The 27,264-nt window shown below is 51.1% G+C and overlaps 1 protein-coding gene across 2 annotated transcripts in view; it reads right to left on the bottom strand.

Moving 5' to 3' along the window:
* LGR6 (leucine rich repeat containing G protein-coupled receptor 6) overlaps positions 1–27,264 on the bottom strand; it is a 153,691-nt gene that overhangs the window by 54,841 nt on the left and 71,586 nt on the right. For both annotated transcript variants that reach the window (XM_068173403.1, XM_068173405.1), the window contains exon 4: positions 19,831–19,902. In XM_068173403.1, coding sequence (XP_068029504.1) covers positions 19,831–19,902 — 72 coding nt within the window. The remainder of the gene's footprint in view (positions 1–19,830; positions 19,903–27,264) is intronic.

Raw genomic sequence — 27,264 nt, 5'->3', positions numbered from 1 at the left:
CAAGGCCAGGCTGGACAGGGCTTGGAGCACCCTGGGTTAGTAGAAGGTGTCCCTGCCCTTGGCAGGGGATGGAACTGGATGGGCTTTGAGGTCCCTTCCAAGGCAAACAATTCTGTGATTGATTCTGTGATTGATTCTGTGATTGATTCTGTGATTCTGTTCAGTTGAGAGGATCACAAAAGCACATCACACCCAAAGCTCCATTCCCACAGGCTTTGTGTCTTTGCTCAGAGGACCAACACAAGACAATGGATTTTGATTTTTCCTGTTGAGAGAATGGGCACTGCAAGTTCTACCCCAGTTTACTTATTGCCCCCCCAACTACAAACAAATCAGAGAATAACATCATTCATCTTGCTGAGACAACAACTCCAAAGAATAAAGATCAGAAAAGCAAACCCTGCAGCAGCTCAGAGTAACACTAAGGATTCTATTTGAAAATGTCATCAAAATGTTTTGGGACAAACAAGAACTTTTTTGAGCAAAATTAAAACTCCTGCACAAACTGTTAATATTTGCTTATTTTTTTCCCCTTCCTTCCTCAGCATAAGAATTCTGTTAGGTTTTGGCATCATAAACTGTTAAAAAAAAAAATCCAGCATTGCTTACTTTTCCCATAGATATTCTTTCATCCAAATCCCTATAAGTTTACTGAAAATTGTTTTAAAGTGAATGCTCTGTTTCAAGTTTAATTAATTAAAGAACAGATGATGAAAATACCCACGAGAATAGTTATAATTTCTCAGACCCAAACGAAGCTTTCAGAAATGGAGATGCGGAACCAATGCCAGGGGCTGGTACGCCAGGCTGAGCTGGGACAGGGACAGGGACAGGGACAAGGGAGCAAGGTGGAGCCCATGGCTGTCCAACTTTCCATCCCACTTTGCTCATGAACTCCTCAGTCTGACCCACAAAGGAGTTTGGTTTCAGTGGGACGGTGCCCCAGGTCTTGAGGAAACCCTGAATGCTGCTGGATTTGCCCTGTGGCTGTTTAGCAACCCTGAGGAAAGGCCCTTTACCCCCTAGGGATGTCCGTGGGTATGAGGAGTGCAGCACGGGTCCTTGGTGGAGGTTTTTGAGGTACTTGGATCCATCCAAGGAGTTTGTTAACACTCCTGGATGGCTTCTGGCTGTGGACATGCTGCAGCCTCGTGTGTCCACAGCTCTGTACCTCCACACCTTGCTGCCAGTGAGAGGTCACCTCTGCAGGACACAGATAACCCTAACTGCTGCTCCTCAGCTCTGCAGGGGCTGCCAGTGACCTCCTGGTGAGGTGTGATGTGTGGCAGCTGTCCATGAGACACTCTCTGGGGTGTTGGGAAGCTCCGCCATGTGATTGCTGTCAGTCTGCTCCAGAGTGTGGAGATCAGAGCTCACACAGATTCCTCAGTGGAGCAAAAGGGAGACTTTCTGCTGGTACAATGAGCTGCACCTGAGAAGTGTCAGAATCAGCAGCCTGCTTGGACCACAGCACAGCAAGATGCACCTATCTGGAGCCAGGTAAGTTAAAATTAGGAACAAGGCAGTGCCCAGGTGAAGGCATTTCACGTGCAGCTTGATGGGCAGGACTCGTTACGTGCCTCTGCAGCACTGATGAGGGGACATGGGCTCAGTGACAGCTGCATTCCTGGCACCAAGGGATGGTTAATTGCTCCTCAGGGAGCTGCTGGCTCTTTCTGGAATAGATGTGCATTCTTTCTAATAAAAGCTGTGCATGTGGGGATTGCTAATTGCTATGGCTTTCAGACAGCTCTCTACTCTCTTCTGGAAGCAGAAAAGCTGAAGTTCTTGGCACAGAGCTGTTAGCAATTATATCAATTATACTAAACAAAAACCAACCCAACAGTTCTCTCCTTTCTTCGGTGTGTGACTCTGGCTCTGTAAGTGTTTTGTGTTATGATTTATACCTGAGGTAATTGGGCTGATTAGTGGGTAAATGAGACAGCACAGGCCAGGGCTGGCTCCTCACCTTCCACGGAGATGTTTTAATCTCTATTTCACCAAATCACTCAGTTGGTTTTCCTTGCAAGCTTTAACCCTTTGCTTGCTTGCAGAGGAAGACGCCTCTGGCAGAGCTGCTGGATGGCTCAGGAGAGGGACTCGTCCCACGCCTGCTGTCAAGCAGTGCTATGGGTCTGGAGAGAGGATCACACACAGTGACTCCAGATGTCAGCATGGCCAAGACTTCCAAATGACTTCAGGGGCTCAAGCAAGGCTCTGCAGTGCGTTGGCCTGTCTGTTGCATGCAGGAGGAGGTGATTTTAAGTAGGACATTCAAGAACAACAGCTTATGAAAACCAGCAGCTGCTGAAAGTCTCAGTTTCTGGCTTTAGAGCTGCAGCTGCTGCTGAGAGTTACAGGGTGCTTATGACTTCAACATGACACTGACTCAAGTCCTAAAAGTGCCTGCAGTCACCTCAGTCTTGGGGACTACAGGGTAGTGAGGGAGGGAGCTGCCTGGAAGGACATCCAAAGTCCACTGCTCTGAGGCATTGTTTTCCCTGAGCAGATGTTCACATCTGTGCAGAGCCAGGGTGAGAGGACCAGGTCAGCACCAAATGTGAGTGTGCCTCAGCTTGCCAGTTGCTTGCTTTGCTGTTGCTGTGGGGTGACAGCTCTGGGGAGGCAGAGGAACCGTGTGGGATAGGAAGAGGAAGTGTTTCCTTGGGCAGGACATTTTCAGGTCAGCTTTATATTGAATTCCAGGGCTAAGGGCCTAACACGCCTTGGAAGAGCCCCTTCATTGCTTTGAATGTTGTCTGTGTTTGATAAATGCTTGTGGAGAAATCAACTGCCTTCTTGTCAGGAGCAGTCCAGAGAGGATGGTGGGATCAGGAACACTTCTAGAAGGAACCAGGCAAATAGGGAAGTTCTTTTCTAAGGAGAAAAGGTCAAGAGTGGGAGATTCCTCCTTTCCAAAGAGCAGAAGACAAGCCAATGCCACCAGTGCAGCCACTGGGGAGGTCTGGTCAGGGGTGGGGTCTGTGCAGTCCTCAGTGCAGTGAGTTGTGAGGTTTGTGTTAATCTTGCATTTTCTGTGCCACAGACCCAGCAGTTTCTAAGAACTGTCTTTTCCCAGGAGATGCTTCCAGAGTGTTTCAGAGGATGTACAAGTGTGTTTCTGAGCTGTTGGTAACATAACTGGCAGAATAACCAGAATAACCAGGGGATAACCAGAAGCAGTCTCTCTGTTCCCTAACAGATGTGGTGCAAATGCCTCAGCCTATGACTAGCAGAAACAAATTTACCCATATATTACCATTTCCTTCTGGGTGTGAAGCATTTACAGGGGGAGCTGCAGCCTGGAAACCAACAGAAATGCTCAATACCATGCTGTCAGGACATATCCCAATTTTTGCTGCAGTTTTTTCCTTCCTCACACACATCAGAGCCAGTAAGACCTGTCTGCATGTCTTAGGCCACTCAAGTGCAGGAACTGGTCTGCAGCATAGACTGCGATGTTCCCCACAGCCCAGTCACTACAGGACACTGGGACCTCAAGCTGCAGCCCGTCCTCCCAGTATTTTTTGCAACACATTGGGCTGTTATCTCCCTTGATAAAGCTGGAGGAGACTTGGCACTGGAGGTCATATGCAGCACTGAGTGGTGCAGGGCTGGGCTGTGCTCTCTCCACACCAGGGAGCTCCTCTGTGCGTCCATGTCCACAGCAGCACACAGGACACAAAGAAAGGACATTCTGGAGGGAGAGCTGTGGCCGGTGAAGGTGTGAGGGCCGAGACAGGAACATGGAGAGGAAGTGCTGGTTGCCCACCCCGTGCACCCCACCCCTGGGATACCAGAGAGGAGCTCCTGTCTCCCTGGCCCCAGTGCACATGTGTGTCAGCTGAACAGAGCTGAGCTCACCAGAAATGTCTAATTGGTGCCTTCAGGCAATCGTGTCTCTCTTCCTGTCTGAGTTTATCTTGAAAGGCTCGATTGAGTTACCTCCTCTCCCATAACAGGATCTAAGTTCCTTGTAGTAACATAAGAAGGAGATGATGTCACTGCAGCTCAACTTCTCTGATAACTTACTAATGACTGGGGCCAACACCTCAGCTTCTTTCTCAGGCAAAGCTCCCAGACTGAGTCAGTACCTGGCTGGTGAGCTCCCGGGGAGCTGCTGTGCAACAAGCCGAGGGCACGGCGAGGGAGGGAGGGAGGACGGCTCCGGGCTCACCCTGCTCGAGGCCACTCTGTCCCCCAGTGCCACGCTGCCCTGCAAGCCAGCTCCACACGTGCTGCTCTTTGTGCCTTGCCCAGCACTTCTGACACGCAGAGGCAGGAGGCTCTGGGTCCCTGAGCCTGCCCAAGGAGCCCAGGGGAGGAACAGGGTTCTTCTACCAACTGATACCAGCTGGGATAGGACAGAGGCAGCCAGGGACTGCAGTACTCACCTGGAAAGGGGAAAACTGGGTTAAATTTCTGCCTGCCTGTTATGTCTTTGCTGCCATAATGAATTGTAGATTCAGTGGGGAAATGGAGCTGTGGGAGTGGTCCCAGAGGAGGCCATGCTGAGGGCTGGAGCCCTCCTGTTCTGGAAACAAGGCTGAGAGAGGAGAGCTGGGGCTGCTCAGCCTGGAGAAGAGAAGTCTCTGTGGAAACCTCAGAGCTCTTTCTTGCACCTAAAGGGAGCCTATAAGCAAGATGGGGACAGACATTTCAGTAGGGTCTGTAGGAATAGGACAAGGGGTGATGGTTTTAAACTAAAAGAGAGGAGATTCAGACAAGATATAAAGAAGAAATTTTTTACGGTAAGATGGTGAAACACTAACACAGACTGCTCAGAAAAGTGTCCCTTCCCTGGAAACACTCAGGGTTGGACGGGGCTCTGAGCAGACTGGTGTAGTCAAAGCTGTCCCTGCTCATTGCAGGGGATTGGACTTGATGACCTTTAAAGGTCACTTTCAACCCAAAGCATTCTATGATTTTGTGAATGACACATTACTGCCTTGTAGGCCAACTCCTACACCTGGGATCTCTGCCGTGCCACAGAAAGGCTCACAGCCCTCAAGCAAGACTCACAAGTGGTGCCTGGCTCCATTTCCAGCTGGAAACTTGTGAAAACCATCCCAGGCAGTGAATGGAGGTTCAAGACACAAACATGTTTGCAGTTGGCTGTGGAACAGGACCCGTTGAGAAAGTTTGCAGGGCTCTGTTTGGACTGCAATGAGTCTTCCCTCCTGACTCAATGGGGCATGTTTCTGTGGGAAGCTCTCCACGAGGGATGCTCAGGAAATGAAATCAGAGCAATACCTAGACTCCACACAAAGTGTCTTTGGTGTAGACAAGAGGGCTTTGTTATCCCCAGTTGCAAACACCTCCAAAACCCCTCAGGTCAGAACGGTGCAAGAGGGATTGCCAAAATCTCTGTGCAGCTACAGAAACTGCTGAAAGCTGGGCAGCTGTGCCAGCTCCCGGACCAGCCTCTCCCTGGGCCCTGGCATTGCCCCCTTGGCCATGGTGCCAGGCACAGGGAAATGGAGAAGGTACAGGGAGCAGCTGGAGGCTGAGCAGAGTGGCTCAAAGCTCACCAAGCAGCAAGGCCTGCATATTTGCTGGGAACCATGGTGTTTGTCAAGCATAAGGCAGCTGGGAAAGAGAAGGGAGAGCAGCCCTTGGGACAGAAGGAACAGGACACGCTGTGCTCTGGGGAGAGGGGCTCTGAACAGATCTAGGCACGCTGGAGTGCTGGGTCCAGCTCTGGGGCCCTCAGCAAAGAAACACCCAGCTCTGTTCGTGTGGGTCCAGAGGAGCCCATGGAGATGATCCAAGGGCTGGAGCCCCTCTGCTCTGGAGCCAGGCTGGGAGAGCTGGGGGTGCTCACCTGGAGAAGAGAAGGCTGCAGGGAGAGCTCAGAGCCCTTCCAGGGCCTAAAGGGGCTCCAGGAGAACTGGAAAGGGACTGGGGACAAGGCGTGGCATGACAGGACAAGAGAGAATGGCTTCCCACTGTCAGAGGGCAGGGTTAGATGGGACATTGGGAAGGAATTCTTGGCTGTGAGGGTGGGAAGACCCTGGCTCAGGTTGCCCAGAGCAGCTGTGGCTGCCCCTGGATCCCTGGAAGTGTCCAAGGCCAGGTTGGACAGGGCTTGGAGCAACCTGGGCTAGTGAAAGGTGTCCCTGCCCATGGCAGGGGTTTGAACAAGTTGAGCCTTAAGGTTTCTTTATACACAAACCATTCCAGGATTCCATGATTCTATGATAGATGTTGCCAGTTTAAATATGTCCATTCCTTGCTCATCTCCCTATCTCCAGTTTGCCCGAAGCTCCTCTGTGGTTCAACAGGAGTTGATGAACCACAACTCCTTACACACATGTGAGCTTACAATGCTTGAACACCCGGGACCCATCTTCCTTTGGCACTGACATGTCTATTGTGTGGAACAACTGTTGTCTCTCATTTCTATTGAGCCATCACCAGGGACACACAGCATGGCCTGGGAGCTCATGTGGGTGAGTGAGTTCAGGTTCATGACATTACATGGGTTATGCCATGACAAAGGTTAATGGAAACACATTGGAACTTACTTTATGACTTTATCAGGCAGGAGTGTGGATGTGAGCTGTGGTTATTATTTCTTCAGTGCTCACAATGTGCCCAGGACACACACTGAGGGCAGCCAAGGCAGCACCTGCCTCTTCCTGAAAGCTCTAAGAGCCTGAGATGGGAAGTGACAGTGTGTTTGAGAAGGGTATGAAGGTGGAGTCAAGTTTCAGTGTTTGTCAGAGTCTCTTCTGAGGGACCTCTGCTTATTGAAAGGTGGGTTCTGCAGTCACTGCAGTGTGGGCAGAGAAAGGGGGAAACAATCTGGGCAGATATGTGACCACCAGTGGCCCTGCTGCATTGCCACAGTCACCACAGAGAAGTCTGGAGATGACTACAGTACCTGGTGGGCACAGCCAGGCAGGTATAGCCACGCCAAGCTGCTGGAAAAGCACAGCTCCAAACACCCCCTGTGCTGGGACCTCTTCATTGGCAGCACAAGTGGGAATTCTGGAGCTGCTGCGGCGTGGCAAGGGAGTCCCTCACCAACACCCTTTTCCAAGTGCTGCCAACCACCAGCTCAGTGAATGGGGAAATTAGAAAATGAAATCTCAAGAGAGAAGTTGACATCATGGACATGCTGGCCCAAGTCAAGGTCATTGGGACCTCAATGACCTACTCTCTGCACAGTCCAGGAAAGGATTTCAAAAGAAAGGAAGCTGCTGCTTTTTACACATCATGAGCACAGATGAGGCAGCTGGGGCAGTTTCTCTGTCTTGTATCTACATACACCATGCTCAGAGGAGATAGCAATTCATGCAGACAGCTTTTTTTTTTTGTGTGTATTATTTTCCAGTTCTTGACTAAGTTTGCTAAACTTTTAGCTGTTAGCCTGGTAAACCACACAACCCTCTTGTCTTCCTGGGAGAGGAATCCTGGGATCCTTCACAGCATTGACACTTGCAAGCATGAGATACATGGACATTGCCTTTAAATAAATTTCACAGCAACTCATTGCTGAAAAAACAGCAAGTAATGAATGAAAAACAAATGCAGCAAGGATTTGTTGTGGCACTACTAAAGTGAACTGCTCCTTGAGGATGATACATTTGACAGCTTGTGTGTGGTCATTAAATCTTCCTCTTAAAAATGCCATTGAGACCATTGTACTGGGACAACCACATTGCATTTCATGGTTTTTTACTGCTAAGCAGAAAAGACTCTAATCTGACCAGCTGAGTTCCTCCTACTGACAGGAAAAAAATCCATGTCTGTGATGTTCCACCAGCCATGCTTTCTTTCTGACTTGCTCTGAGAACAGCAGTTGCAAATTCAAATACCTCCAGCTCCGGAGTGTAGATAAATTTCTCCTTGATTAGAGGGTAAGCTGCTCCTTGCATTTGTATTTTTGGGCAAGATGATCTCCCCTGATAGATTTCCCTGAGGGCTACCCAAATGTGTGCTGGGTCATGTGCAGGGGCTGTGGGGAGCAGAGATGCTCAGCTCTGCTTTGGTACCCCTGCTCTGATGGGGTGTGTCAGCTTGGGGGGCTGATTTTGCTGGATAAAAATGAGGTGTGGGGACAGGGACATTTTTATTTTGCCTTCCAAGTGTAGGAAAACCACATTTCATCCAGCCTTGTTCACACAGAACTTGAAACCAGTTATAGGGTCTTTCTATAGCCAGAAGAGAAAATCAGGTTCCTCCAGAGAGTGATTCATCCCCCAGAGAGGGCTCTGAGATAACAGGGATGATTCACTCTCTGCAGATGCTGATCATTTTCCACTGCTCCTGGGGTGAGGTAATATCTACACAGCCACGGTCAAGAGAGACAAATCCACCTGGTTTGCCTGAGGGAGACGTGGGCACAGCAGAAACTTATCCAAAGTGAAGGAAGGTTGTGTAGTGAGGCCATGGTGGTGACTCAGAAGAATTTGATCTCCTTCCTGGCAGTATTTTAGGATCCTCCATGGGACCATGAGGGAAGGATCCAGCACCCCAGTCACAGCAGAGGCACAAAGACACCCGTTTCCTGGTCCCAGGCACTCAACATCCCAGCTACAACCTGGCCCAGGCGTCTTTGTAGCTGTGCCAAACACCACCGTGGCTGATGACCCTGCTGTCACCTGTGGGCTGAAGGGAAGCTGCTTCTTGGGTCCTAACAAGAGCACAGTGACCAAGATACAGGTTTTGCCCCAATAAAAGAGAGTGATGTGTGTTCTGCCAAGTGGATTTACCAACTTTGGCTTTTGAAAATACATTGCTGCTTATCATTGCAGTAAAAATGGTTTTCAGAGGTACTGGGGAGCACACTCTAAACAGCATGGGGAGATGAGCTGAATGGCAAAGAAAGCTGCTGGAATAGGAAATAAGGTCCAGCCATGCACTTTGTTTCCCAGTCAGGGATACTCTTGAACCCAGACCTGGGATTTGGATCAGGCCCATATAAACAGAGGAACAAATCCAAAATCAGAATATTGTACTGCATTTGTATTCTAATGCACCTTTTTCTCCTCAAACCTGGTCTGATCTTGCTAAGCTGTTGTTGCCGGTCCTGGTGACAAACACGGATCTCCAGTGGCAGCTCAGACTGGGTGGAGGGAAGAGCTAGGGCACGGCAGGTTGGAGGACAGCTCAAGGTACACAGAACCAGAAAAATGTTATCTGTTCAAAGTCTGTGCCAAAAAGCAGTAATTCCTCTGAATTTGCTTTATCAGTGATGAACCAAATTATAAGAAGTGGTGTCAGGAGAAGACATCAGTCCCTTCCAGGGACATAGCCCACCTGAAACAAAATTGTATCATCTCTCCCCTGTCTGTGCACTGGCTCGACTGCACAAGCCACAGGGGCCACTGTGCCATTTTCAGGTGACTCCCAGGCTGTGCAAGCTATGGCTGGTAGGCAGGATCACAGCAGTGCCGCCAGAGAGGCTCCTGCTTCCATACAGCTTCGAGGAGCACTACCAGCAACCAAACTTCAGCAAAGACTCACCACACCATGGCTACATCAGTGCCTGAAAATTAACTTCAGCACATCCAGATGTGTGGCACATCTGCCTGCAGTGTTCACTTGAATGTGGTAAATGTCTGCTCCTGGAGCCTCCCAGACCATCTCCTTCATAGGAATATTATTAAAGCCTGAAGTGCCAAAATGGAGATCAGGCTTGTGAGAACAGGAGTGGGGACAGAGCTCCACTGACTCAGCTGTGCTGCTGTCCAGAGCTGGCTGCTGAGAAGAGGGGCCTCAGGAAAAAGGGGATTTCAGAGATGGGACAGGAGGGTTTGAGCAGCCTGTGTCCTAACAAGTGGAAGGACAGCATGCTGCTGACACTGTGATACCCGTCCTGGGCTCCTTTTCCTGCTTTCCTTTTCCTGCTCCTTTTCCCCATAAGAGGGGAAATCCAAGGACCTGTGTGCTCAGCAGCAGCAACCACCAGGGAAACATTTGCAGTCACTTTGCTTCAGTCCATCTTCATACACTCCATCAGAGCTACCTCACTGCTCTTCCCTGACCTCCTTTTGTGCTCCAGAAAGACTCTGTAGCCAGTAAATCAGAGCTGAGGTGGTCTTGCCACAAGACAGCTCCTATGCCAACAGGCTGGAAGTCACTGCTATGCTGTATTGACTTTATAGGTATCAGTTTGTCTGTTGCTTTTATCCTCTAAACAACCAAAGGAAACAACACTTTCCCAAAACCCCACAGCATCACGTGTGATTTATAGAGAAGAATATTGCTGTGAACAGCAAACTGTCAGATCTCAAACAGATCAAAGAAGTGAAATGAGGAATGAACAGACTGAGCTCTTCAGGCCATGTTGATTCCAAAGGAATTTTTTTCTTCCTTCTGTCATAAGAATTTATATGCTTGTGAGAATCTGATCTGGTGGGAAGAGCCTTCCTCCTTTGTCCACATCAAAGTCCACATGTTCTCAAATTGCTATAAGTCATTTTTTGCATTTTAATCTCTGGCCATATGTATGAAAATAATCAGCCTGCCTTAAGGGATAGGGCAGGAAGCAGCCTTTATTGCATTTCCACAGGAGTCCAAATGGTGGCAAACCAATGGGAAGTGGATTGTTTTAGTTAGAGGTACAATTAATCTGTGTACAGGGAGGTACATATGAGGCTGATTTAGCACTTATTGATTATGGGTCAAGTACAGCTGGAGAGAAATCAGAATATAATGGGAAATTACAGCTTTAGCAAACAGGAAAATGATTTCAGTATTTTTGAGAACAACATCTATGGCACAGTTTCTCCTCCAGATTCCATCCCCTCAGCTTGTGAGGGCCGGATGAGCAGAGGACAGCACTGCTGTCACACAAGGGTCACAAACAAGAACGTGCCCTTGGTGGGGATGGTGCTGATGGGACCAGAGTGCTCCTCAGGGAGCCCGGGGCTGATTTCAGCTGGGAACAGCAGGTTTGTGGCACAGTGGCAGGAGAATTCTGCAAATATTCCAGAGGGATGAAAGGGCGTGATGGAGAAAGGGGAAATAAAATGAGAGCAAGGCCAGGATCACAGGGAATGGGGCTGTTGCATACTGGTACTGGCAGTGGCTACCTCTGCACGGGGTGCAGTAGCCACAAGGTAGCAGAGCGTGGCTGGCTGTAGGGGACTGGCACACGCTGGCAGGGAGGGAAGCAGTTACTTTTCTGAACACAGGAGGAGTTGCCAAGAGGCAGAAGAAGATGGAGACACAGTCACAGGTTGTTTTCCTGGATGCCCAACAGCAAGAGTCAATCCTTGTGGGATACAGAGCTAGGGAGTGAACCAAGCTTGCACCCAAGGGTCTTCCAGCAGAATGGAGCATCTTGCCAGGGGCACGAGAGAAAACCCAAAGTGCAGTGTGGAAAGAGGGTAAGGGGAGCTCAATCTCATGCTGCAGGATCTTGAGGCTTTAACTCTTCTGCCTGGCAGTAAATCCTCCCTACCCCCACCAGGCTGATACAGACAACACTCACCCTGAAGAGCCAGACACATGCTAAACACCTTCCCAAAATGCTGATCTGCAAGAAACTCCCAAAAAAGCTTTCCATAGGCATTTAAAAAAGAAAAACCAGGAGTTTATCTTGATCTCTTAATCCACCAGGTTTCTTTTCTCTCTGCTTTCTCTACTTCGACAAGCTTGGTAATTATAATTTATAGCACCTGCTCACTTTGAAATACCTTGGACTCTTTCTGCCTGGCAGAGGAACAGACACAGTGCCCATCTGCTTTAGGTAAGTGCTCACAAACCACAAAGTCGTTAATTAGACTGACACACGACTCTTCCAGAATGCACATGGTATGTTGTTACTGCTCCTACAAACCACCGGCAGCCAGACACTCTGCCAGGGGATCACAACTGGATCAGAGCATTATGTAAGGCCTTGGCAGCCCTTGCAGGGCTCAGAGCATTGCCATCAGGTGTGCGTGTTCTTTCTAATCCTCCCCACGGCCTTCCCAACATGCTTCCCAGATAAATCAAGCCTGCTGGGAAGCAGCTCCCTCATACTTGTTAGGAGGCTCGGTCTCCAGAGCTTGGACTTTTCTTTTGAAATCCAAATTCCTCTTTGCATTCATCTAGAGAAAGCTGCCAAGGTCTCCTTCCTGACAGCTGGGGCTGCAGACAGTGATGTCTCCAGATCCTGTAGCTGACAGGGAGCAGGGCAGGTCTGGTTCTGGTCTGGGCATGGCTGCAGCTTTGGAGGAGCTGGTGAGGGGTTTTGTAAGCACAGGGGTGTCTGATGTGGATGGGGCTATCTGGGTGGGTTTGACACTTGCCCCCTCAGGCTGGCTGATATCCATGGGCACAATGGCCCATGGACACCTCTGCTGGGGAAAGCCAAACCCTTTCAGGAGGGCTGGTGCAGACCACAGGAGGTCCCTGATGACCAATGGTCGGTGATTCCCAGTGGTCCAACCTGGAGCAGCCAAGCTTTGGGTCAGCACATGGCATGATGGACAATGGGCGTCCTCGACCTACAAATGCCATTTTGGCACAGAGTTATGTTGGATGGATGGAAACCTCCTCCTGGCTGGCTGGTATTCACAGCACCTGTGTGAAAGTTTGCAGGAGGAAGCCCTCTTACTGGGTTAGAAATGTTATTTGCCAGAACTCAGAGCTGCATCTTCCTTGGTTAGGAAGGATATGGGGGCATCACACAGGGCAATGGGAATATCCAAGAGAAGGAATCCAAAGGGGAACACTCTGACTCTTCCATCTCACTGAAACTTGCCTGAACCATTTTTTTCTGGCTTGTTCTCTGTCCACTGAAGGATCTACAGTAGCTTGGGCTCTCAGGGAACCTCATCTAGAGTAGTCAAAATTAGTGTTCTACCAGTGCTGGTTCCACAGCATGTCTTTTGTGGGGGACACTACACCTGCCATGAAAAATTCTGCATACGTGAAGTCCATGGGTTGGCAGCTTTGAGAAAGCTCCTTACCTGCAGACAGGTCCTCATCAGAAGGCAAGAAGAGGGGGAGGCCCACAGAAGCAGAGCAGAGTAGGTGTGGTCTTTGTGACATCTGTGTTTCTCCTTTTTTATCTGGTCTTTTAGAGACAGATGTGAGCAGGACCCAGGTACAGAGAGCTCCTACTCTTGGTACAGAGGGCAAGCTGGAGCCCTGTGTTCTGGCTGCCACAAAGCCAGAGGTGGAAGGCTCAGGGGGTGCGTGTGCAATGCAAGAGGGCCCCAGGCTTTCCTGGGGTTGAGGCACTCTGGAGCAGAGAGTTCATGCTCTGACTGTGCCCCCGGCTCTGATCATTTTGGACAGGGCACTCCAACATGCATCAGCACCTGATAAAAATGAGGAATGGCTTTCCTTCTGCCCTCTGAGTGACAGCTTTTATTGAAGTTTCCTCCTGCCTGGCCTCCCTCTCCTCAAGCACTTCCCTAAAGCTGATCTCCTGCTGTCAGGGACTCCCAGACTCCCTGCAGACTTTCAGCTGGTTCTTTATCTCAGTGCATGCACCCTACAGAGCCTGCAGGAGCTGCCTGCACTGCCCAGCAAGCAGAGGGGCTTCAGGACAGGTCTGGATACCTCTCCTGCCTGGGAGCCAGGCTTGGACTGCAGCAGTGCCACAAAGGGACCCTGCAGTTCAGTTCCAAGTGCCACCAAAGCTTGGGTGATGTGTCCTGTCTCATCCTCTCTAAAGGCCCAGAAGCCAAGACAGCTGCCACATTTGGAGACAACTGGAGTTCATTGACACAGTTTTTTGCTACATTTCATATCTAACTTAGTGCTGTGCAGGCAGTGAATGCCAGCCTCTTTCTGTCCCACAGGGGCTACAACATCCTTTTCTGTCCCATTTGTCTGGTCACCTTGTCTCTTGAACTGATTGGCAAGTTTTTCTGACAGAACTTAGCTGAAAACAATTGTTCTCAGTCTCCACTTAGTTTTACTGCTTCTGTTGTAATCTGAGAAAAGACTTGGTCATTGAGAAGTCTGCCTTTCCTCTGCTGGGTCAGTTTGTCCCTAAGGGATACACATTTTCCCTTCAAATCCTGTCTGAATCCCAGAACGACAAACATAGACACCAAATGTAAACACCTGAAAGAGCAAGAAAATAACCAGCACACAATCCCTTTCTGTCTGGTACTGGTTCCATCCCACTCCTGTTGGCTCCCATTTTCACCCTCTTCCCAGCTGTCCTGCTTGCTTAGGATGTGTAGCCAACATGCAAACAGAGAGTTAATATTTCATCAAGTGCCGTACAAGTCTGGTAACTCATGGACTGTCATGATGAGCCATAAAGCCACTTCCCCTTCTGAATGGGAAAAAGGAGTCTCTGAGCAGCACAAATACACTGGGGCTCAGATGGCCTGACTGGTAATTCGTGCTGTGGGTGACCTATAGGTGTTCCAGGCTGGCAATTTGTTTGGCAATAGATACACAGGAGTCTCATAAACTCGTGGAAAATGACTCAGATATTTGAAAAAAAGGGGGGAAAATCACTCTAATGCAGACCTGCGTGGAGTCTCTTGGTCTGAGGTGAGTAGCCACATTTGGAGAAGCCATGGCAGTAGAAACCAAGCAGCTGATCACAGCCCTGTATCATCCAAGATGATCTCAGCCCTGTATTCCCCTTCAGACACAGTGCTGTCCATGCTGTGCCACTCCTGATGGGTGGAGAGCATCTCTGAACATGAGCTAGAAGGAGAACTGCAGGACTCTGCAAGCACTGGCTGCTCCCACAGGGGAGCAGCACAGGGTGAGACCCAGGATGCTCTCCAGGTCATGCTTGCCCCAGTGTGAGGCACAGCAGTGGTAGCACCTTGTAACACACTGTGTGTGCTCAGAAGTGTTCCCATCCACCCCGAGCAGGGCTGTGTCACCAGAAGTGGTTCCTGGGACTTCACCCACCCCAAGGGTCTCTGCTGTGCAGCTTCTGTGGGAAGAGGAGAACGCTGCTCTCTACAGCTGCCTGAAAGGAGGTTATAGTGAGGTGGGATCGGGCTCTTTTCCATGTCTCAAGTGGTAGGACAAGACGAAATGGCCCTAAGTTCCTCCAGGAGAGTTTCAGACTAGACATTAGAAATTATTTTTTTCATTGAAAAAGTGGCCTGACATTGGGATAAGTTGCCCAGGAAGGTGGTGGAGTCATTGTCTCTGGAGGAGTTCAAGAGGTGTCTGGATGTGGCACTCAGGGATGTGGTGTGGGGGTCAATGTGGTGGTGCTGGGTTGATGGCTGGGTTAGGTGATCTTGAGGGTCTCCTCCAACCTTGAGGATTCTGTGATTATATGAAAGTGCAAATCATCATCTTTTTCTGCACATGCCCTCCACCCTTTAGAGAAGTCAGGCTCGAGGCAGAAGAAGAGTTTGGTGTGGTCCTAATGTGAGGCAGAGCTAGCTTGTGCCTGTTCCCCTGGAGAATAACCATCCTGTGGAAGACCCATCCTGGAGAACAGCTCCGTCCTGCCCTCTCCGTGCTGAGGGCAGGTTTCACTGCAGCCTGGGGGTGATCTGTGCTCAGGATCCTTCTGAGAAGCACTTTTGGCCCTTCCTTTAACCACCCCAGACAGGGAAGAGTTCTCCATCGCATGGAACACTTCTGAAACTTTTGCTTCCAGAAGAGACTCCCCCCCCAGCTGGTTGAGGAGTTGGGCCAGCCTCAGGGGCACACATGCAGAAGTGACAGCAAGTGACAGGATGTGACTGATCTCCTGTGGCTTCACCCTGAACTCCTGTAAGCACAGACAGAACAGGATGGGTGAGGTGGGTTCACTGATGTGAGACCTACACAAGTTACTCATGTTTTGCTGCTTGCTTTTCGTTACAGAAATCTTCTCCTGGAGCTCTTCATCTTCCTGGCACAGGTTGCCCAGAGAAACTGTGTCTGCCCTGTCCCTGGAAGCGTTCAAGGCCAGGTTGGCAAAGGGCCTGGAGCAATGTGGCCTCGAGGAAAGTGCCCATGGCAGGGGGCTGGAATGAGATAACCTTTAAGGTCCCAACAGATCTGCTACAGGGGATGGGGCTGTTCACAATACACATCTCTATGTTTTTATAAGCTCTGCCAGCTCTCAAATGGGCCTCCCAAAAAGGGTGTTAATCAGTCATCTATGTAAATCTGACAGGACAAGAGGAAATGGCCTCAGGCTGTGCTGGAGGAAGTTCAGGTTGGACATCAGGAAGAGTTTCTTCACTGAGAGGGTTTTTAGGCACTGGAAGGGACTTCTCAGAGAGGTGGTAGATGAAGTCCCCATCCCTGGAGGTGTCCAAGGAATGTCTGGATGTGGCATTCAGTGCTCTGGGCTGGTGACAAGGTGGGTATTGAGCACAGCTTGGACTCGATGATCTTGGACATCTTTTCCAACAGTAATGATTCTGTGATTCTGTGTTCTGATTCTAAAGAAGCCCTGGGCACTCTGTGACCATGAGAATGTGTATTGAGGCTCACTTGGATGGAGGGGCACTTTAGACCCCATCCCATGTAAAATTTATTTTCCCAGTAGGAGTTTTCCTTTGAACTTACTTGCCCCCACTGTGCCTGGTAGCTGGTGAATATGCTGTGGGCCTGGCTGGGGCAGTTGGGAGCATTGGATGGAGCAGTTCTGCAGGCCAGAAGGTGTTGGTGCCTTTCCCATCCTGAACTCAGGTCTTGTCAGGCCTAACAGTTTGGGTTGTTTTTTTTTTTTTCAAGACAGAGGGAGGAGTGGGAGATCACAGTCACAGTCCCTCCTGTGCCCAGTCTGGGTCTGGGACAGGATTCAAAAATAATGAGGGGCTGGGAAAGGATCCTGAGCCTCAGGAGGAGCTGGGGAAATGACGGAAATGAGGTCAGGTATCTTAAAAATGGATGATGAGACAAGGAGGAGCAAAGGAGCCCAGTGGGACCAGGCATGGGTGCTTGTGCACTGCAGGGGTGAGGGGCTGAGGGAAGCTCTGAGAGGGCAGTAACAGCCCAGACAGGCTGGTGCACAGGAATAAGGCTGCTCAGGAAAGGCAGGAGGTCCCTGCTTAGTCACCTTGGAAGCTGAGTGGGAACCAACCAGCTTGGGCAGCATGTTCTGGGGGCAAGGAGGACACAGCTGGCTGCAGCAGCCTCTGGTCGCTGTGGCTGCAGCTCTTGAAAGCAGTCCTGCTGTGACAGGCATTAGGCATGTCTGAGCCAGACCTGCCCCGATACTCAGCCCTCTGATTTTATTCCAACCCTAGTCTCCCTCAGGTTGTCTAAAGCAGCTTATTTCTTCCAAAAATAAGCTTCTAGTGCCCTTTGAGGCCACCCCATCCAGGGTGGTTCTCCCAGGTGTCTCCAAAGTTGGGTCAGGAGCTAGGTCCAGCTGGGATCCAGTGCTTTTACTTTTCAGTTTCTGCAGGAAGAGCACTGGATCCCAGCTGGACCTAGCTCCTGACCCAACTTTGGAGACACCTGGGAGAACCACCCTGGATGGGGTGGCCTCAAAGGGCACTAGAAGCAGGTACTTCTGTGCTAATTCACACAAGGGATCCTCCCACCCTGCCCCTTAAACGACCCCCAAAGTGCTGCAAGTATCTTCTTGGGGTGTTTTGCATTTCTCACGTGCCCTGTAGTATTTTGGCAGGGGCTGTGGCCTGAGGAGATGGAGCATGTGCACTAGCCCAGGTTGCCACCCACCAGTGGCGAATGCCCCAGGACTGGTGGCCAGAGCTGCAGTGGTGGCTGTGTTGGCAGCAGAACCTTCAGAAGCCAAGGCTGGCTCTCTGCAGCCGTGGGCTCTGGTGGCACTGCCTGTCACACTCTTGCAAGGCACAGGAGAGACAGGCTGAGGGGGGAAGGGCTGTTCCTGGGGCAGTGACCTTCTGTTGCAGCCCTGGTTGCTGAGAATTTTAGACTTTGTGTGTTGAAAGGCACAGACTCTCAGGAGAACCCTGCATTCCACCTGAGGCCGTGGAGAAGGCTTCCAAAATGGAATGATAGAACTGGGATTGTGGGAGTGGAGTTTGATTAGAAGTGTGTAACATCACAGGGTGGGAAACTTAGAGACTAAGGTTTTGGAATATAGTAATATATTTAAAGCGAGATGGAGGTTTTAGGGTGGTGTCTGGTTCTTCTCCTTCACCTTCTTCTCCATGGGTTTGGGTGGTTTTGTGTAATTGGACAGAAAAGTCTGCATTGTGGGACATGAGGGATTAGTTATTGGGTTGAAAGTGAAAACATTTTAGGTGTCATTTCTTAACTGGATAGTTTTAAAGACCTTGTAGTGATAGATATGGGCCCATTTTTGTAGCTTGTTAGTGAAATACTGCAGAACTCACTGCTTGTGAGACTGTAATATAGATAAGAAAAAAAATAAATATCTGAGTCTGAGCATAAAATATCATCTCAAGCACTTTCAATCCTGACCCTGACAGAGGCAGAAAAGAAGCCAAGAACCAGCACACCTTCCATGCCATGCTTCCCTTGAAAGAGAAGTCACTTGGAAAACAACCTGATCTCAAAATCCCTGGAGTGGGGGTCTTGACTCTGGCACTGGTGGTGATGTCAACACAATTTAATAATAACCACAACCATGTGCCAATGATGTTTCAACAACAAATGTTTCAAATCTCTTCTGGCAGAAAGAACATTCATATCCTGCACAGCCAACACCCCCATTTCAAATTAATATTTAAATTAATATTTACAGAAACTCCTACTGGGTACTGGGAGGACCACACATGAAGAACTGTGCCCAGTTTTGGGGTGCCCAGTGTAAGGAGGATGAAGAGGAATAAGACAGGTCCAGTGGAGGATAAGTCAGGGTCCCAGGCTGAGTCAGGGCTGAGTCAGGGTCCCAGGGCATTTGCCCCATGAGTAGAGGTGGAAGGAGCAGGGTTGGTTTCACTTAGCAGAGAAGGGGCTGAGAGGAGAACTGCCAGGGACCTGCAATCAAAGATGATGGAGCCAAGCCCTTCAGGGTGGTTCCAGGTGATCGAACAAAGAGCAATGGCCACAAATTGCCTTCCAGGAGTTTTAGGTTGGATTTGAGAATAAGTTTCTTCCGCAGGAAGAACAGCCCCAGGCTACCAGTGAAAGGGGAATCTCTGTGCTTGGATAGACAAAGCTGCAACTGCCCCCCTGAGTATTTGGGATAGCTCTGCTGCAAGCAGGAGACTCCCAGAAACTGCTCCCAGCTACCATTTCTATGCTAAAAGGGCTGTGTAAGACTAGGACTGAAGTTAAGGATTAAGGGATAAGGTCAGATTTTCAGTGGTTCAGCCCAACTCAGAACGCTCTTACAAGCTTCGGCTGTGCTCCCTGCACCAAACACACCTTCCCTAAATTCAGCGGCTCTCCCAGGGTCTGGTCTCAACTGTGCCCATGCTCAGCAAAACAGCAGAATTCCAAAGTGGTATGATTTTTAGGGAACACAGGAACACAGACCTGCTGTGGCTATAGCTCCTTTACAGGAAAAGCACAATCACAGCCTCAGCTTCTTCCCAGGGCTGAATCGTTAAAGTCTTTAAAGCAGTTCTACCCTGTGAGAATTATCCTCCATTTGGGTGAAACAGCCCAACTTGCACTTGGCCAGCCCAGTGTCCTCTGTGCTCGCTGGCAGGTCCTTTCCCCACTGTGGTCCACAGTGCAGGGGACAGAGACTCTTTGGGTGGATATTTTCCAATGTTCCTTGAAATATGCATTGGCTCTGGTGGCCTTTTCATCACAATGCACACATGGGGAGCTGTAATTTCAACATCCTCTACCAAGACAGTGTATCTTCCATGAAAACTGCCCTCCCCTCCCTTCCACTGTAAGTGACAGTAATCTTTGAATAAATTGGAAAAGAAAAGGAAGAAGGAACAGAACATCCTTGACAAAGGAACTAATGACTCAAATGCTGGGAAGCCTGGGGTCCCCAAGGGACTGTGCAGCTAGCAGCATTGATTTTTAATGACTTACAGAGATTGGAGATTTGGAAGATCTCTCAGTGCCTCTGCAGGGATGCGGCTCAGCTGATTGTTCTGCAACATCCTATAATTAGAAAAAAGAAAACTTTGTTAAAAACCCAACAACGACAGCCTGACACGAAATGGAGGATGTTGCTGCTTGTTTCCGAAGTTGTTCTGGGCTCTTGCTGGAAAGCACCACGTTGGCCAGCCAGGGCTCTTAAGCAAGCCTAAGGTGGCTGGCAGGTGAGCTGCAGCCCAGTCTGGCCCAGGAGGTGCAGCAGAAGGGCCAGGGGGTGAGTCTGGTGCTGAAGTGGGAGGATGTTACCACAAAGGGGCCTCTGCCCTGCAGATGTGCATGTTACCCCAGACTGACACCAGTGCTCTGAGCCAGTCTGTCCCACATTTATCCTGGAGTCAGGCATCCTTTGCTCGTGTGTGTCAGTGGTTCCCTCCAGAGGGATGGAAACCAGCCCTGGGCAGCTTTCCTACCCCACTGTGGGCAGCTGCAGGAACAGAGGGCGAGGAGCTGCTCACAGCTCTTTGCTCAGGGACCCTGCAACCTTGGCACAGCTGGCAGCAGGAACTGGAACTGCTGTGGGAAAAACCAAATCAGAAACTCCAGAGAGAGCAGGTGCCTGGTGCTGTTGGGCTGAACAGGCAGGACCCAGGAGGAGCCCTCAGAGATGGAAGAGAGTGTAGGGCATGGAGAAGGGCCGTGGCCATGGAGACACCTACACAGGTGATGGGAAAGGAGGAGACAAAGGTGACAGTGCACCCAGGGTTGGTGTCTGAAGAGCTCTAGGGACTAGGGATGGAGGCAGAGTGAGAACCACACTCCAAGGGCTGTTTCAGACCTGGTCAGACACCACCCTCTCTCACTGACCTACTGGAGCACCACACATCTGAGTTTACTGCTGTCATCATCTCAGCATCTTTGCAAAGGCTGGTTTTGGCTCTGGACATGCCTCTGTCCTGAACCTGCTTGTTCCTTCCAGAACTGGGACATCACTGGCACATGCTCCCCTGGAAAACAGACACATCCCAGCAAGGTAGCTGGGCCAGGGGAAGTGCCTAAAAAAGGAAGGTTTTACTTATCTGAGGTTACTCTTTACAAAGCCTTCTTAGAGTGATTGGAGATGGCATGAAAAAGGAAATGGTGCTTAGTGTCCTACCATAATTTAGTGCCAGTGTCAAAGGAGCAGGGCATGGCCTCAGTGGTGAGGGGCAGCCCAAAGAGCATGGACCTAGGCAAGAACCTCCCCATTGCAGTGACTGCAGCCTTACTGCCAAGGATTCAGAGGTCTGATATGGATGGGAAGTTGGAAAGAGACAACCTTTAAAAATGGAAAGCTGTAAGGCATAAAACTCTTCAAATTCTGGAAGAAAATGGGGACTCACCAGTAAATTATTTGTATGAGCACAGAAGAAAGGCAACGAAACTAGGAACTGTCAGTAGTAGTTAGTGAAAAATGAGTCATGCCAAAATTTTTTTCTATACAGCGTAAAAGACTATAAGAGTGGAGAAGAAAGAATAGACACCAGCTACCATGACTTATGTTTTCCTTTAGTAAAATGTTACATTTTGACATTCAGTGCAGGGGAGAAGATGTATTTGGTACAAAAGGGCAGCAGAGAGGCCACACTTAATAAATGGTTTCCTTCCAAATGAAGAACATGATTAAGGATCGACAGCATCTCACCTGGCATTTCTGCCAACAACTTGCACATATGAGGAGGGGTGTGGAGAGAAGTTGGTGTGGAAAAACAGTTGGGAAATGCAGAATTCCACAGGGAAACGGAGGGAATGACTCCACAGATGCACAGGGATAAAAGGCTGCACAGGTACAGCTGAGCATTGGCTTACAGCTCTGCCTGGGCTAGTGGGGATCACAGGAGAGCCAGGGCAGGGCAGAAGTGCTCTTGGGAGAGAACAGAGACCTTGGGGGTGACTGCAGGGCGTGTGAGGAGCTGCATGACACCAGCCATGATACTTCTGCTCCTCTTGATGCTGGACAAGCTTTGGCCAGGCCACACTGTCCCACCTGGGACCTGCCCTGCAGGACACGAGGCAGCAGCAGAGCGGCCAGATGACAACAGGCAGAAGGATGAGGAAATGCCAAATCCTCGCCTGTGGGGAACCTAGAACAGAAATTGCAGGGCTGCTGGAAGAGTGGGATTGATGTGGCTCCCCCAGCCATGTCCTCCTCCTGCAGCTCCTGTGCACAGCTGGTCCTGGGCAGCACAGGGGGTCCTGGAGGTCCCGGTGCTCACAAGGGCCACTCCAAGCCTCTGGCACTCTGACAATCACAGCTGCCTGCCCCCTCAGCTCCTCTGCTGTACCCCCCTCACAGCACCCTGCCCCTCTCATCTCTTCCCCTGCCTGGGGATCTTCTCCCCTCCTGCTGGCCGTGCTCATGGGGCAGGGAGCCCCGAGCACCAGGAGCTGCCTCGCTGCTGCACCCAGAGCCCGTTCCCATGGGGGACACGCTGCGAGGCTGCTGGCACCCCTCTGAGATGGGTGTCACCCACACAGGATGTGTGGCTGGTGGCAATGAGCCCTGGATCTCCATCATCATGGGCTGTGCTGCTCCTTCCGTGCTGTGCAAGGGCCGTGGAAGCCGCAGTGATGGATGCCATGGGTGTTCTCTGCAGCCCACTGGGATGGAAAACCTCATCCAGGTGGGCAACTGTCCCACAGGGACCAGCACAACCTCTGGGGCTCCTGCTCCTGCATAGGGATTTGTTTCTGCAGCCAAGGTGTGCTGGGGAGATAAAACCCTGAGTCCTGCAGCCCAGTGAAGTGGAACAATAATTTATGTCTGTTAAAAATCAAGGAGATGCAGAGCTGAACACAGAGACATATAGAGTGGGGCTTCAGAAGGCGCTTTCAGGATTTTGGTGGGACAAACATTGAATCTCAGTGGCTCTCTGAAATCTGAGCCTGGTGTTTAGTGTTGATCATTGGAAGTATCTGAAGTCAGCACTAAAGCAAAGCCCATTGTCACACTTCTGCTGAATCCTGCAGCCTGCCATTTATTACAAGTCCCTTCTCCAACCAGTAAAACAGACTGAGAGACTTTCCAGACCACCATCAGCATGGACTGGTTCCAAAATGAAGCCATTTTGGTGCAGACAAACAATATTTAAGGAAGATGCTTCAGAGACCTCAAAAACCACTGAGTGGTGGACAATGCTGTTTTTCACAGCAGCAGGGCAGCTAGAGAAGTCTTCAGATGCCGGGATTGGGACAAGAACCACTGCTTCTTCACATTGCACATAATGAATCCAGTAACTCATCATCAGAGCGTGACACAGAGAAACCAAAAACCAATTCCAAACAGAGTTTGATAATATTCTAGGGACAGGGCCACCCTGGTATTAAACAAGAAATTCTTCATTCAGCCTCAAGCTCAGGAAAGCTCCGGCTTTTCTTACAGGGAGCTCAGGTTTTAGCAGGAGAAGACATGCTGTGTTTATCCCTGGATGTCCCAGGACGGCTTCTCTTGCAGTCTGGTATTAAGGACAGCTCCCATCAGGCCCTGCTCACTGCACTCAACCCTTACACATCACATTAAACCACCCTTGCATATTACCTTTTTTTCATAAACAACATAAAACACGTTTTTGGGAAGAGCTCAAATAATTGTACCAAAAGCTGGTGGATGATCCTACACACCTGCAGGATCACACCTCCTCTCTGTGGCACTGGCTTCCTGGGGCTGCTCCATACCAGGGTGCCCGGGCAGTGCTATAACAGGAGAATGGCAAAAGGGTTCAGAGGACAGCAGGGCATCTGAAAAGCTGGACAGGGCTACCGGGTCCCTCTCTAAGTCGTGGCATTTTGCCCTTTGGGGTGCTGCTCTTGCATAAGAAGGGGGAAGACAATGCTGCAGCTCACTGAGGAGAGCACCTGCAGCAGGAGACCTGGGCTCCAGGCCATCTCCGAGGATGGCCAATATATTCTGCTTCTAGAGGTCATTGCACGATATATGTCATCAGCATTGAAAAGAGGGAAAAACTCTGCAAACCTGACTCATGCTCCTAAGCCTGGGGCAGACACTGTCCCCTCCCTACTCCTGCTGCCCCCAGGGCAGGAAGCTGCTTTCCAGGCTGTGAGCATGGATGGGGAGCAGGGATCTGCTGGACCCCGGGCCTGCTGCAGGGTGACTGACTGAGGCACAGACAGTCTGTGAGGCTGGACCTCAGTCCACAAAATCACAGCGACCCTGAGATCCCAGATCACACTGGCCTCAGCCTCTGTCTGTCAGCATCTCTCTATTCCTGCCTCTCCGTCAGCTCCTGCCTTCCAACAAAATCCCTGGATTTCATTGGCTTTTCTACAGCAAGGTGCTGCTTCACAGCAGCTTGGAGATAACCTTAGTCAGAGCTCAAATTCTTGTGTCATGGAGCAATCCTGGTCTAGTTGAGGTGATTTCTCAGTTGCTGAGTCTAATTTTCTTAGAATTTATTCAGCGTGGTGAGGCCCTGGCACAGGGTACCCAGAGAAGCTGTGGCTGCCCCATCCCTGGAAGTGTCCAAGGCCTGGTTTGGGGCTTGGAACACCCTGGGCTAGTGGAAGGTGTCCCTGCACATGGCAGGGGGTTGAATGGGATGGTCTTTAAGCTTGTTTCAAATCCAAACCATTTTGTCATTCTATGACCTTGCTGGTTGATGAGCCAACTTCTGGACAAGCTGAGGACACTGATGAACATGACAAGCAAAGACTGCTCAGACCAGCAATGACTCAAGCCCAGGCGTGGATGGAGCACTGTCACCTTGCTTGGCACTCTTCAGGTGGTACCCGGGCTTGCAGACGATGGCAGACACAGACACTCCACCTGCTACCCACAGCAGGCTGGCTGGAACCAGAATAAATCACAGCTCCTCAGAGGTTGGGTTTCATTTTCAGAAGTAGGAGGATTGTTTGTTGGCAGGGACCACGCCTGAACGACCAGAAAAATGTTGGGATCGGGTCCCATCACACCAGGATCCTTGCACAAGAGAGTCTCAGCAGACACACAGCCCTCAGAGGTACAGGCCTGTGCATGATAAAATGTCCCCATCCTGGGAGGCTGAAGTGACTCAGCCAGCACAGTCAAAGGGCTGTTATTGCTGGAGGCAACTGTGCCTGGAGCCCATGCATGGGGATTAAAGACATTCCAACCTCTGCACGTTCCTTTTCCCTCCCAATGGGAGCGTCTCTTGGATGTGGCACACCATTCCCTTTGTCTCAAAGCCATTTCTGTACTGCACAAGCTCAGGGCCAGGAGGTAGGGTCTGTCTAGGGATTTCTGAAGTGTCCCAAGCCACCTCTAAACCTGCCATCCTGGGGCAACATGGCTTTTTTGGTGATGTTTTTTGATGTGTGTTCACACACCAGGCGAGTCAGCACCTGTCCTGGGCCACAGGAGGTTCTGTGGTCCCTGCTCAGGAGGAAAAGAGGAGGGGATGGTGAGGTGGCCATTGGGCAGGGCCCATCCAGGGGAAGTGGCATGTGCTGAGCAAGGCCACTCCTGTCAGGCTCTGTCCAGCCTGCCTGTTGATGGAGATGAACCATGGGCAGGGCTGGGCAGTGTGTGCTGGGAGGGGGTTCAGGCAGGGCTGAGTCCACAGCCCAGGCAGTGCTGGGCTGTGCAGGACAGTGCTGGACAGTGCCGGGCAGTGCTGAGCTGTGCAGGGCAGTGCAGGGCAATGCTGGGCAGTGCTGGGCTGTGCTGGGCAGTGCAGTGCTCGCACCCTGGGCAGTGCTGGGCAGTGCTGGGCAGTGCTGGGCAGTGCAGTGCTCACACCCTGGGCTGTGCTGGGCAGTGCAGTGCTCACACCCTGGGCAGTGCTGGGCAGTGCAGTGCTCACACCCCAGTCTGTGCAGCCAGGTAGGGCAGTGCTGAGCTGTGCAGGGCAGTGCAGGACAATGCTGAGCTGTGCTGGGCTGTGCTGGGCAGTGCAGTGCTCACACCCTGGGCTGTGCTGGGCAGTGCAGTGCTCACACCCTGGGCTGTGCTGGGCAGTGCAGTGCTCACACCCTGGGCTGTGCTGGGCAGTGCAGTGCTCACACCCTGGGCAGTGCTGGGCAGTGCTGGGCAGTGCTGGGCAGTGCAGTGCTCACACCCTGGGCTGTGCTGGGCAGTGCAGTGCTCACACCCTGGGCAGTGCTGGGCAGTGCAGTGCTCACACCCCGGGCTGTGCTGGGCAGTGCAGTGCTCACACCCCAGTCTGTGCAGCCAGGTAGGGCAGTGCTGAGCTGTGCAGGGCAGTGCAGGACAATGCTGAGCTGTGCTGGGCAGTGCTGGGCAGTGCAGTGCTCACACCCTGGGCTGTGCTGGGCAGTGCAGTGCTCACACCCTGGGCTGTGCTGGGCAGTGCTGGGCTGTGCTGGGCAGTGCAGTGCTCACACCCTGGGCAGTGCTGGGCAGTGCTGGGCAGTGCTGGGCAGTGCAGTGCTCACACCCTGGGCAGTGCTGGGCAGTGCTGGGCAGTGCTGGGCAGTGCAGTGCTCACACCCTGGGCAGTGCTGGGCAGTGCAGTGCTCACACCCTGGGCAGTGCTGGGCAGTGCAGTGCTCACACCCCGGGCTGTGCAGGCAGGCTGGGCAGCACAGGGTCTGCACACTCACGCAGGCTGGTTGGGGCTTGCTGAGGAATGGAGTGGCAGGGTGGGCCTGCTGCGGGTGCAGGGTCTGCAGCCAAGAGGATGCACCCAGGCATTTTGCCCTCCACGTTTTGGGGTGAGGTTGTGGTTGTACTTGGAGTCTTTCCCTGTGGAGTTTGGTGTGGGATTCCTTCTTGGCTAGAAAGCCCTGCCGTTGCTGCAGCATGTTCAGCCAGAAGTCAGAGGGAGGGCACTCCTGGCTGTGCAGGGCAGAGTTTGGTGAGGGACACCTGTGCAAGGGTGGGATGTCTGGGAAGCTGTGGCAGCACAAGTCAGCCCCATGGCCAGCTGGGATGGGACCTTCCTGGCTGATGGAGCTCCAGTCAGGACACTTGTAGGTGAGAAGCATCCAGGCAGCTCATGAGGAGGTCTGAAAGGATGGAAAAGTTTCCAGTTTTCCAGATACTCTCATTAAGCAGCATATTCTGCCACCCTGGAAAGCTCCAAGGCTGGGAGAGCATGGACGAAGGGGTTAATTTTGCAAGGGAAGGAGCTTGCAGAGGGGTCAAAACAGCCTGTGGAGTGGCTTCCATTGATCCTGGCAATGAAGCTTGCACTGAGCTCCGTGGAGAGGATGTGGGTGCACCGTGCTGCAGAGCAGCCCCCAGGAGAGGTGCACTCCCAAAGTCTCTGCACAGGGATGGACCTGCCAGCGGAGAAAACCTCTGAGCACCAGCTACTGCTGCTGAGCATCCACCCTGTTGGTCTGCCCTTGTCTGAGGGGGGCTGAGGAGGCCACATCTCCCCTTGCCCTTGGCTGGCTCCAGGCTCCTTGCATGAAGATCTCAGCATATCC

This window comes from Anomalospiza imberbis, chromosome 26, assembly GCF_031753505.1.
Source record: "Anomalospiza imberbis isolate Cuckoo-Finch-1a 21T00152 chromosome 26, ASM3175350v1, whole genome shotgun sequence".
Classification (NCBI taxonomy): Eukaryota; Metazoa; Chordata; class Aves; order Passeriformes; family Viduidae; genus Anomalospiza; species Anomalospiza imberbis.
Note: the sequence above shows the minus strand (reverse complement) of the source record. Positions and strands in the feature narration are given on the sequence as shown.